This window comes from Dreissena polymorpha, chromosome 3, assembly GCF_020536995.1.
Source record: "Dreissena polymorpha isolate Duluth1 chromosome 3, UMN_Dpol_1.0, whole genome shotgun sequence".
Taxonomy (NCBI): Eukaryota; Metazoa; Mollusca; class Bivalvia; order Myida; family Dreissenidae; genus Dreissena; species Dreissena polymorpha.
In genome coordinates, this window is record NC_068357.1 from 112,294,192 (window position 1) to 112,307,744 (window position 13,553).

Sequence of the window (13,553 nt, forward strand, 5' to 3'; positions counted from 1 at the left end):
ACATAACACCATTTAATGACCAACGACTTATCGTGCGACACAGCAAAATCAGTCGTATCGCAAAAAAAGGGGGAAAAAGACTGTGTATTCGTTGTAAAACTGGTAGATTCCTAAGATTTTACAGAATAGTGATAATACACTGATCTAGACCTGGAGCTTGCGATCAACCCTGATACCCGTTCGCCAACTCCCGGGTATTTTCGAGACTGTATCTTTTATGCGATGTACCGGACCGGAGCCTTCAACTACTGATTGGCTGCACAGCGCTGTTAGCTATCATACGAAGTCAGTAGACAATAGAGTCGCGTTCTGAGAAAACTGGGCATAATGCATGTGCGTAAAGTGTCGTCCCAGATTAGCCTGTGCAGTCCACACAGGCTAATCAGGAACGACACTTTCCGCCTAAACTGGATTCTCGTGTAGAAGAGACTTCCTTTAAACGAAAAATACCATAAAAGCGGAAAGTGTCGTCCCTAATAGCCTGCGCGGACTACACAGGCTAATTTGGGACGACACTTTACGCACATGCAATATGCCCAGTTTTCTCAGAACGTGACTTAATAGTTCTCAAAATAGCTTCTTAACTAGCAGTTGTCTTTTAGCTATGCGCGAGTCTGGTCACGCTTTTCAGCAGCGGAAGTTGGCTTCAAATCATGAAGGTTTACCTGTAGTAGAGTACACATACCGATGTAACGGCGAAAGTCAGAAAGATTCACGCTGCTTTGAAAGGACTTTAATACATGAAGTGTTTGTTTTTTAATGAGGATAACATTTTAGCAAAAATAAAAACTACTCTAAATGTACTGATGTTTTGTTGTCCGTTTAAATCTCTGCACAAACATGAATACCCACTTGACTTTGAGAATAAAACAAAATAATGAAACATTGTTGGCAGATGTTGATATAAACAGTCATATCGTTAGTTTGTTATGAGACTTACACGAGTACTCTGAACATGAAGGGTTATTTAACTGCAAAATACAGCTGAGAGCATTCGTGTTAACCATTACAGAGCTGTCTATACGATCTTTTTAAATACATTTCTAAAATACTATTGTTAAATACTATTTTGAGCTGATGTTTCACATTTTTATGCCCTCCCAACATCAATCTTATCTAGAAAGTGTTACCGTTAGAGGGAGAGTACAAAATTGACACATAACAAACCACAAAGTTAACTTTCGCACCTGTGTATTATGATTCATAGGCATCGTGTCTAGTTAAAAAGTATATTAAGAAATGTACTTATATATTCACAATTAGTACTCAGATTCCATCTGGAATGATTATTGTACATTATGCGAATTATAGCAACTATTACTAGGCAAACATTGGTATAGAACTATTAATTTTTTTTTTAAATCACTCACAAAATCTTATCAATCCTTTCTAATTATACGAAACAAACGAAGTGATATGGTGCAATTAACATATTTCGTTTTAAAAAATTCTTTTATTTATATATTTTTTTATAGTATACGTTACCATTAAACGAATACACATTGTGTATAGGTAATTATAATATTGCAGTGATGTTTTTGACACAACAGCAGGCAATAGAATACACTATACCTCTTATTAGTGTTACTAATGTTACAGACCATATTTTGCAAATCAGGATGTGCTTAGAAGCCTTAGGTACGGTATGAAAAGACAAGCACTGCCTGTTGCAGCAGACGACAAATGCTATATAGAGCGTCTGCTAGGAAAGATAACCACCACATTTGCCTGTTTATAGTTCACCACTGGTACACTGCAGAGGGTTTATATGACTAATAGTGTTTAACAGCTTGTAAGACGAGATTGGCCAGTCTAGTGTATATCATTGAAACCTGTACATATTGGCTGCTTTCAGGGAAAACGGGGCTTAATGCATGTCAAATAAGATTAGCCTGTGCATACTGATAAGCCTGTACAATGCGCACAAGCTAATCAAGGACGACATTTTACAACAGCGAACACCTACAGTGCCTTCAGCGCTTTGATTCAGCAAGGGCTCGCTGCAGACAATTCAACAGACTCATGACTAAGCAAATATCAAAACGCTCGAGGCATCGGCCTGACAAGCCTGTGGTATTCATTGCTGACGTTCATTTGACAAATCGTAAGTATTTTACTTTCATTATACAGGGTTTGCCAGTTTGATCTTTCGAAAGATGGTAACCTGAAACGTTGCCACATATATTAACTTGGTAAGATGCAAAAAAGGATTTGTTTGCTGAATTTCAAATTCAGTTTCATCGGTGTGTTTACAGAGACTTAACCCATTTATGCCTAGTCGACTCTTCCATCCTTCTAAATTGGATCAATTTATTTCCAAAATTAGGGATATCTAGTATATTTATTGATATATATAGACTATTTCTTACAGAAATTCCTTTCAGCAAACAGCGCAGACCCAGATGAGACGCCGCATCATGCGGCGTCTCATCTGGGTCTGCGCCGTTTGCCAAGGCCCTTTTTCTAGACGCTAGGCATAAATGGGTTAATGGCGTCTTATACTCTCCATGCAAACCGGATATCCGTATCTCACCGTCTGCCCTCGTGCATATTTCGCGTATCATTTACTTCGGTAAGATGCACGTGGCGAATGACAGCGGGGTGATGTAAGGCTAATTACCCGCTGCATGACTACTAATGAAGCTTGTCAAGAATGGCATATCTTTAGCCAGTGAATTGAAACCATCAAGTACGTTTAATCAAAATCTAGTTTGGGATAAATTTAGGCACAACAAACGATTTGAATGATACATAACCTAAATTCTTTATTCATGCATCATATGTGCATACGCTGCCAGGTAGACACACATCATGATGTTTTATTAAAGATGTCGAAGCAACTGTATTAAACACGTGATGCAAATGTTTTGAAACGTTTATTTAAATCATATTTGCTGCGTGTAAATATGAATAAATTTTATTGCTAACAGGAAGATATACAATATACCAGTTGAACAACTCTTGTTGGGCGCCACCTCTTTTTGGTGAAGCATTAATAGATGAAACAATGCTACTTCCGAGGTGGCGCTAAGGACTGGATGCTTTGAAATGTCAAGGATCATTCTGCAGGGTGAATGTTCTTTTGTGTGTGTAATATTCGCATTATTTTAAAATAGGACAATCGAGTGCGATTAAGCAAAGCTGAATTCATTCACAAATGTAAAGAAATATACAATCACAGTTCATTTTGGCAAACATGGGGACATTTATAAATTGTGCCATGGTGGAGTTTTTGAAATCAATTTTTTTTCACCTGTGTGATGAGAAAATGTCTACCAGATTGATACGCTAATGTCATCAAACGATTGCGCTCAACATATACTTGTTGCCACATACACACACACAGTGGCATCTTGTGGATCTAAAAGATAATTTTGCATTTTTCCAAATGCATGTGACGGAGCCAATGTCTAGGAGGTGACGCTAAGGACAGGAAGTGGCGCCAATGCACGATAAATGAATCAGCAAATGACTTTCATTTGACAAATAATGTTCCTTTTCATATTTCTTTTTCTTTTTCAACGTGTATACGTAAACCCAAATTCCTACGGAATATATACGCATTCTTTAAAAACAAAAAGATGAAAATACATAAGTAACCAACTCAATGCAGATGTCGGCAACCTGCAAAAACATAGTGTACAGTATACACCCAAAATATATAATACTAAATAAATCCAATATGAAAATTCGCAACATTCTCAAACTATTTTGTCCACAACAAATGTTTTTATGCAGTCAGATAATTCAAGAAATAATCAATGATGTTACTTCTGCTCGAAACGATGAGAGTAGTCCCCTAATCCAAATGCTTAATTTGCTAAAAGGAAGGCAAAGGTGAAGGAATCTTAACTAGGCTTAAATATTTCGTTTGTCCCCACTTACTTCTCAAAATAATAAGAATAGGCCTTTCTTTAATCATTATACTCTTGTATTATTCTTATACTATAATCTTTTTGCAACAAAGTCAACTTTTATTCATAATAATGTAAACTTAACTTGTTAGGTATATTTCACTATCATCCAATAAAGAAATAAAGACAAAAGATTAAATATTCAACATGGAATACCACACAAAAAACGTACGGTCGGTAACGAAAATTAAAACAGCTAAATTGTGCATTGGCGCCACCTTCCTGTCATTAGCGTTACTGATTGGCATTGGCTCCATATCTTTTGGAAAAATACAAAATTATCGGTAAGACCGATGTGTTTGTGCATGCAACAACTTTTATTTGTACAAATTAATTATTTGATGTCGTTTGTGTTTTCATTGGATGGAAATGTGCTCGTCACAAATGCCAAAAACATCGATATGCTTTCAAAAAAGCCACCATGACACAACTCACAAAGGTCCTCACGTTTGCAAATTGGTTGTAATTGTGTTTCTGTACATGTGTGGACGAATACATCTTCCCTTAATCGCACTACATTGTGCGATGTTTTAAATAATGCGAAATATATGTTGAAAAAGACATATAAAACTTACGCACCCTGTAGAATTATCCGTGAAGTTTTAAAACATTCGGTCCTTAGCGCCACCTCGGAAGTAGCATTGGCTCATTTATCAATGCATCGCAAAAAAGAGGTGGCGCCTCTGATTAACGGCCGTGTTAAGGCAATGCATTTGATATTGTTCGTTTTCGGCGTAGCTGTTTCACATATACTTTCACATTAATTGACCTTTATGAACCGCCAATAAAATGTTGAAATTTCCTTCCTGTAGGCCTGAATCAATCACAAGACTTTTTCGCGTACGTTAAAAATACATAGAGCAAGTTCTTTAACTTTAAAAGTGTTCAATAATATTTGTTTTGGAGTATAGCGTAAAGAAGGAACGCCGTTCGGAGAAATTTGCTCTTATATCCAGTTATGCGGTGTAGGCAAACAACATACACTTTTACATAGAGTATTCCCATGTTCGATTCTCGCGAGACGCAAACTACATTGTATATTTATAAAATATATTTTGCTTGCTGTTTTTTTATTTTATATTAGTCCAAATAGAAAGGTGCTGTAAGAAAAAGCGTTAAATGACTGCGCTAAAGAACAGTATGAGCAAGTCCGTTGTTTATCAAGTTAAAATGACTCCTGTCGTATACATGATAGAAATGATGTTTAAATTACAATGTCTTGGCGATTATTTCTTCCTGATCTAATGAATGTACCATGTAAACAAATTGTTACGATATGAGTTTATTATTAATTATCCATCATTTGCACATATTTAAACAGACGTTTGCACACTTGAACTATTCTATATAGTAATCTATATGGAAATGATATTATGAATATCAATACATAGGTGGGCATAAGGGACTGATCAATTTGAACCATTTCGGGTCCGATTCCTTTTGTTGACAAACAATAAACTACATGTTATTAATACTTGTTGGTAGCAGTTTATGATAGTTGTATATAAATACGATATGTTTCATATCTAAGAAACATTGGACATCCTAAATTGCAGCATGATTATGGCACATTCATTTGTGCACACGTTGGTAGCAATTAAAACTGGAACTTAAAATGTGCTCGGTGAAATGTAAAATTTTTATCAGATAATGGGGAAAAAGTTTTACGGTTTGCAATTTAGTGATGTCTTTTATTAATTGTTCGTGTGTTTTTTCTTTAACTGTGATTTTGGATGCAGAATACGGATGGCAATAATAAATATGCGAATAAAGAACAGTCAGTTCATGCAGCTATTAATTTTTCATAAAAAAATCTCTATCTCGACATACTTCTTTGATCCTACTGATTTTAGTGACGGTCGTTTTTAACCAACATAAAACCAATAACACCAACACCGTGTATATGTTTTAAATGTATGTTTACTGTAAATTAGATAAACTCAATACAGGTGATCGGGTTAAGTCGTATTCAATGAAATGCAAAAGCGCATGCGTAAATGATAGATGAAATCCGAGTTTCAGTGTACCACGCTTCACTAGGCACCTGGTATACATCAAGCGTATGTTGTTCACTCGTTAACAACATTAAGCTGCGTGAAAGTGGTAATATAAACAGAAATATGGAAGAGGAAATGTGAAAACCGTCCGCGATATGTTGTAAATAACGAAAGCTGCGTGTTTAATTGATTACAAGCAGACCATGATGTTGCCGACGGAGCATTTGCAGCTGCGTAGCGAATGGCATAATGAAATAAAGGTTGGTATTTTCTTACAACATCAACAATACTTCGGTCTTGTTGCTATTAGGCTGCTTAAACAAAAAGTCTGTAAACGGATACGTATTTTTATTTTAAATTAATAATATGCATGAAAAATGTTAACGAAACGTATTTTATCTTCCCCAAATGAAGATTGATTCCTGATTAATTTCTTCTTGTATAGGCTGGTGCTGAAGTCGAGTGGTAACACACTGGTCTACCATTCCTGAGGCCCCTGGTTCAATTCCTGGCCGGGGCAATGGAAATTTCAGAAATGCTTCAAGTGTTTCCCACCCAACTAGAGATGTACTGGTAAGCCAGGTAATTCTCGCGTGTATCGGTGCTATACACTGAGCACGTAAAAGAACCAAGGCATCTATTCGCAAAGAGCTAGGGTATCGCACCCATTGGAAATAATTGCTTGCACTTTGTTATCCTCGACTGCAAGGTCAAAAGAAATACATACATATTGTATGCTGTTTATTGGCCCAAACACCTCAACACGACAGAATGACAAATTAGCTCGTCGATACATCAAAAGAAAGTACTTGGCGTTTGGATTGTGCGCGTCTTGGCCGCGTTCAAACATGCTAGAACGCTTGGACGAAAACGGAAAATTGCGAATGCGACAAAAATGATAAAATCTTTATGAACGTGTTTGTTTTTTTGTTTTGTTTTGTGTGTGTATGTTTTTTTTTGTTTTTTTTGTTGTTGTTGTTTTTTTGTTATTTAAAAAAAATGTGTTTTTTTTTTTGGGGGGGGGGTTAAAACAATATATCACACAGTGAAACTGTGACAATCATGGAAAATAAAACTAGATGGCTTAGTAACAAATCTAGAAACGTACCGTTATCGAGGTATAAATATTGCGTGATACAATGCGTATACGTTGCTACGCCATGCAGCAGTACAATGATGCACATCATTCGGTACATGGGTTTCGAGTTTCCAAGGTGAGAGGGACTTACAAAGGAGAATAGGCGGGTAACTATGGTGTAAGTGATGTACGAATAAGCCTGGTAACCGATAAGAGAGGCTGGAAATACAATAGGCTTAGACAGCCAGCGATGCTACCTGAGATTAATTGCATTACAAAGTAGCGGAGGCCACTTCCGAAGAAAGGGAAGCTAATCAACGTGTACTTATACTTTGGACTGGGAGAAAAGTGAAGTGTGCGCTTTGCTCATTGATAAACCGTTCCTGTGAAAGCGATGTTTATTGCGATGTTTTGTTATACATGAAATACATGCGCACACGTTAATTGGACATGATTGTTTGGAGGAACATTCTTGAAACATTTGCAGCAATTCAGAAAACATATTTAGTGTTATGTGTTGCTTAATCGCATGGAGTAAGCAATAATTTGCCATACCTGGAATATTTTTATAACATCGAAAGACTGGATATTTTCTAAAATAATCCTTATCGATCAGTGAATCAGTTGATAAGCTGCTGAACTCTGCAATTTCGGCGATCATCGGAGGAGTTATGATAATATAGACACAATTCATGATTAGATGATATGATAATATACCGGGTAGACATACGATAAAATCAGGTTACAACAGCATTGGAATACTTGAACTAATAGGGGCTTGGCTGACTATGACTATAGTTATGAGGCTGCTATCAGACTGAAATACGTATTAAGTATTTGACGGAAGATTTTATAGACAAGCCAATAAAGTCCTGACAACAGATCTATTTTGGTGTTTGAGTGATTATTTTTATTTGACTGAATACATACAACAATATACGACAGTAACATAAATAGTGTAATAGCAATCACGACGCTGAGAGATTAGCTACAGCAGTATAAAAAAATGGCGGACGGTGATATTCCCTACCTGACAGAGGGTTACCTTGGGGCGCAGGCCAAGTTCGAGTCGTACGGACTGACGAACGTTACGCACAAGGAACCCGTGATCCGCCTCAACACGAACAAGGTGGAAATTGTAATCGGAATGACGGAAAAGACGAGGTTCACGACGAAATTCAAGCGCATGGATCCCATCCAGGAGATGAACAACTGCGTGTTCACGCAAAACATGGGCTCGGAGATCCATTTCAACATCGCCGTCTCCCAGACGGGTTTTTATAAGTTTGAAATCTACGCCCTACCGAACAGTCAGGCCGGTCCAAACTTCATTAACGTGTACAACTATCTGGTTAACATCAAGAACGTCGACGCTTACGTGGAGCCGTACCCGAAACAGTACCCACTTTGGAAACAGGAAGGCTGCTTCGTGTTCGAGCCCATGATGATCCAGAAGGGGTGCAACTACCCCGTCTCGTTCCGGTATTACATCCCGCATGCCGTCGACGTGCAAATCAAGGCCGGCGAGGATTGGCACAAGATGGATAAAAGAGAGGGCGATATTTACGAAGGGTACATCGACTTCGAGAAAACCCCCTATCCCCCGGGCACGAAAGTGAAACTAAATGTCAAATTCCGTAGCAACAAGTATGATATCTTATTGGAATATACGCTTTGAATTTGAATTTTAAAGGTTATGTTACTAGATGTTGTTTTTAAATTCATATACAATGAACGGTAAATATTTATTTTTATAAATATCGATGTTGATGTTGATTGTGTTTTTAATCGCGTTTTTACTACGCTTTTGAAATCTATGAGAAACTGCATGTTCTGATAGAATGTTTGACTTCTCGATGCGCTTGACGGTTATCAACGTGTGTGTGCATTATGTTTCAAAAATTCTATTTAGCTTTCGCAAGTTACCATGCATTTTAAGTAGAAAGTATACGTATACAATTATTAAATTAATTTCCATAAAAACGATCGCAGCATAATGCTGTGTATCGTCAACTGAATCCAATAATGTAAAAGTTTGTGTGTGTCTTCACTTATTTTTGAATTAACACATATTTATTGCATACATGAATTTGAATAGGTTTAAAGATAGAAACGTATACATGTATCATAATAACTTTGCCTGCGCAGTATATTTTTTGTCACCAACTTTGAAAACATTTTCATAAATCGTTCATTAAATTTTTATATATAGTGCAGAGTGAAGCACAAATAAATATAAACACATATGTACAAATTTGCAAACATCTTTTATTATTTAATAAAGTCTGGAAGTTATTTATCAGAAAAATCGTTTGTTTTGAAAGTCCTGCGAAATCGCAATCGGGATACATCGACTATGTCCGGAAACTCCGTAAGACCGATTTATACAAAGAATCGTCTGCTGATGCAGAGTGTCAACATCGATTTGTCAACCAGACTTATCGTGCCAATTTGCGCACGAGATGTCAGCGCAGTAACAGTGTATTTATAGCAATATAAAAGATACGCGAAATGTGCATCAGGCAAATGGCCACATACATATGTGACAGTCTGTTTTGCACATTATCATACCAGCATACGCGCTACGTATTTTAGTATCATATATATACATACGATTGTTTCCAATGCACATCTGACCCGCTTCTTAGCGACGTAGTTTAGTACCATATAAACGATTGTTTCTACTGCGTTTCGGGAAGTACAAGACTAAAGGCTCTCGTTGAAACTGGGCGTCTTCTATATGTTGTACTATCTCGTAATCGCAAGAACCTTACTATGTTGGGGGGGGGGGAGGTCATGTAGAATCACGATAGAAATATACAACAAACAAGCACGTATGCGACTTGGATCAACGCAGACGGACATACATAAAAACTCTTGGGAAATGAAATCGCTTGTAATAGCTGTATACACGTTTGTTCAATGTATGCGAGTAAACAGGTGAATCTAAAAGCGCGCACAAACGGGAAATCTTTGGAGTTGAGCCCAGTACATGAATCGGGATGAAGCGTTTTTTGTCGTACACACAAATCTGTTCTTTCAATTACCGGTATAGCTTTTTGTCGGGCTTTGCACCTGTTACTTATTCTCTGAAATAGTGCCACGTCAGATACTGTCGCGGCTGTTAATCACGAACGCCGCCTCTTTTTTGAGATGCTTTAATAAATGAGCAATCGCAACTTACGAGGTGGCGCTCAGGCCAGGATGTTATAAAATTTCATGGATAAATTTACAGGGTGATTAGGTTTCATATGGGTTTTCTCAGCATAGATCGCATTATTTTTAAAATCGGGCAATGTAGTGCGATTTAGAGAAGATTAATTCATCCAAAATGAACAGTAACATACATACTCAACCCATTTAAAAACGCGAGAACCTTTATATGTTGTGGCATGGTGGAGTTTCAAAAGCATTTTGATTAGTTTTTCGTGTGTGACGAGCAAAGTTCCACCTAATTAAATCGCTATCGACATCAAAGCGTACAACATAATTATATTAGGTGCTTCAGGCACACACATATTGGCTTTTTGCTGACGTAATATATAATTTTGCAGTTTTAGTTGTTCGCTTGCGAACAACAAAGGTTAAGATCAAAATTTGCAAGTCGGTCTGCTCTTAACTACGTAAAGAACGATAGCCACCGCATCTGCCTGTGCACACTGATTAGCCTGTTTACACTTCACCACTGGTACACTGCAGACAGTGAGTATGTGTATGTAATCAATAGTGTTTAACAGCTTGTGCGACGACATTGGCCAGTTTGTCATTGAAATATGTACATATAATGGCTGCGTTAAGGGAAAACGGGTCTTAATGCATGTCAAATAAGTGTTGTCCTGTGCACACTGATTAGCCTGTGCAGTGCGTACAAGCTAATCAAGGACGACACTTTTCTGATTGTATGGTGTTTTTCGTTTAAAGCGAGTCTCTTGTACTGGGATGACAATTAATGCATATGCATTAAGCTCCGTTTTCCCAAAATGAAGCTTACATTATCTTTTCTCTTAATGATTTGGAAAAAAAGAAGATAAAAGTGATAATAACTTCAAAGTTACCTCGCTGACAAGGCAAATAAACAAAATCACTTTTAAATCAAATAAACAACCAAAAAGTTCAAATTTTGTACCGCGTGGCATTTTTAGTAAACATCTAAAATGGACCTTTTCGCAGTCTGTCATTAAATGCTTAAATGCTTAAAAAAGTTACCATCAACTGGGCTCGAACCACTGACCCATGGAATAAAAGCCTATCGTTTAGACCACTCGGCCATCCGTGCTCATACAATTAGAGATGTATTTTATACTTTATATAAGCAATCCTCGTAGTATGAAAAAGTATATAACAACAGAATTCACCAAATTATTAAATCGTTTAATTTTGTCAATTTACCAAAACGTGAAAAAGGTCCCTTTAATGTCTTCACACTTGCAAATTGAATGAGTTCAAAAAACTGTCAGATCTCACATCTTGAATAACTAACAGGCTAAGTGGTTGCCTGTTAAGCCTGGGGCCAGTAGATTTACGCCCAGATAACTCAATTTCAAAAGTTGGTTACAGTTGGGCTAAAAAAGCAAAGCAACTTGCTTTTTCAAAGCTTGAAACAACTCAATCCAATTAAACATAGAATACAAATTGTCGACTGTGGATCAATTAGGCCTAGGAAATTATTCAAATCCGGCACACAACAAGACCTGATGCATTAAAAGTCTGTCATGTCGGCAAAATTGTTGCTCAATAATTTAAAAAAAATTTATAAAATATTAGATACACATAACACAACATGTACATGATTCAAGGCTTTTTATTCTATAGCAAGGCAACCAAATTATAAAGATGGTTGCCAGTGCAGCAACCAATTGCGAAAAAAGAGACATATTGTTGTTATTTTGTTATCTCTATTCTATAACACAATTATGAGGATAAACAGTGCCCGCACCTCTCGACTTTTGCTTTAAGACACAATCTTTATAAATTCGAATGGGTTGTGTTCATTTCAAACTTGCGATATTAAAAGCTATAACGAAATTTTGAAAACTGAGTTGCGTATACGATTATGCAATAACGAACAACTTCAGTGCCTTCAGCACTTTGATTTTCCAAAAGAAATGGAGCCGATGCTAAGGAGATGGCGCTAACTGATAAGAGGTGGCGCCAATGCAGGATTTATAAATTAACATTCGTATGGTAATGACATAATCGTATGACGCACGTTTGATAGATGATGTTGATACTCAATAAAAACAATAACTAAATTCTAAACATCAAAAATATCTAAATAGTTCATCGACCGCATTTTTTTTATACAGTATGATAATTCACGAAATGAATACAAGTTTATACTTCTTCTTGAAACGATGATGTGTGTCCCTTAATCTAAATCCTTAATTTACTTTAAGGCCATGGTCAACTAATCTTAATAAGACTCATATATGTTTCCCACTATCTACTCCAAAAAATGAAGATAGCTCGGTCTTTTTCCTTCAACTTATTCGTATTTTACATGTCAAATGTTCTTATCCATTATCTTACAAAGACGTTTTCTAATTAAAAACGAACGCGACTTTTGTGTTGAAGAAGTCAACTTACAAAAATAAATGTAAGTCATGTAAACATAATAGAAAAAAATGCATATAATGTGTCACTTTAAACAAAGACCTATAATAGGTGTATTATAGGTCTTTGCTTTATAATACCTACAAATGTGCATTTGCGCCACCTCCTATTCTTAGCGCCACCTCATTGGCATTAGCTCCATCTCTTTTAAAAATGCAAATTTATCTATTATATCGGATAGAAGCCGGTGATTTGTGCATGCATTTACGTGTGCAAAGCAATTGTTGTATGTAATGGGCGATCTAATTGGCTGGGAATGTGCACGTCAAAATACATCGATTTAAATTTACGAAATCTACCATGCCACAACTTATAAAGGTCCTCATGTTTCCAAATGAGTTGTGATTGAATGTTTCTGTACATTTCTGGATGAATTCGCTGAATCGCACTACATTTGCCTTTTTTAAATAATGCAAAATATGTTGAAAAAACATATAAAACCTAATCACCTTGTAAAATTATCCATTATATTTCCAAACATCCGCGTTCGAGCGCCACCTCGGAAGTTACATTGGCTTATTTGTAAACGCATCTCAAAAAGAGGTGGCGTCCGTGATTAGCGGCCTTGACTGTAAAATCATTCAAATTCGTCGGCATAAAATTTCGTTGATTAAAAATAAACCTTTTTCGCTGATCAGTAGATTCGTGGTTTGCTGATTGTTTAATAAAAGAGTAATTTGCATCGGTCATTGTCGGGAGAGTATTGTGTGAAATTCGTGGATCGTTCAACCGACGAAAACCACGAAGATGTATGTCTTAAAGCGGGACTGCAAGATTGTGTTAAATATTTATGAATTTATATAAAATGTGTAAACAACTTATTATACACACATTTCAATATAAATTAAAATAAAAGTTAAGAAGATGTGTCGAAAAATGCGAAATAAGCCAGATATTTAATTCGGAAATCGAAAATGTCTGTACAGTCGAATTCTCCAAAATGTATATCAT

The 13,553-nt window shown here is 36.5% G+C and overlaps 1 protein-coding gene across 1 annotated transcript; it reads left to right on the forward strand.

The window, feature by feature from the left end:
- The first annotated feature begins 7,096 nt into the window (after positions 1-7,096).
- LOC127873536 (uncharacterized) lies at positions 7,097-9,274 on the forward strand. The gene has a single exon (XM_052417419.1). It carries the CDS (start codon positions 7,996-7,998, stop codon positions 8,665-8,667), a length of 672 nt encoding a protein of 223 aa, XP_052273379.1. The 5' UTR covers positions 7,097-7,995; the 3' UTR covers positions 8,668-9,274.
- The last annotated feature ends 4,279 nt before the right edge of the window (positions 9,275-13,553 follow it).

Coding starts and splice junctions, on each gene's coding strand:
- LOC127873536 (XM_052417419.1), top strand. CDS start 7,996: ATGGCGGACGGTGATATTCCCTACCTGACAGAGGGTTACCTTGGGGCG.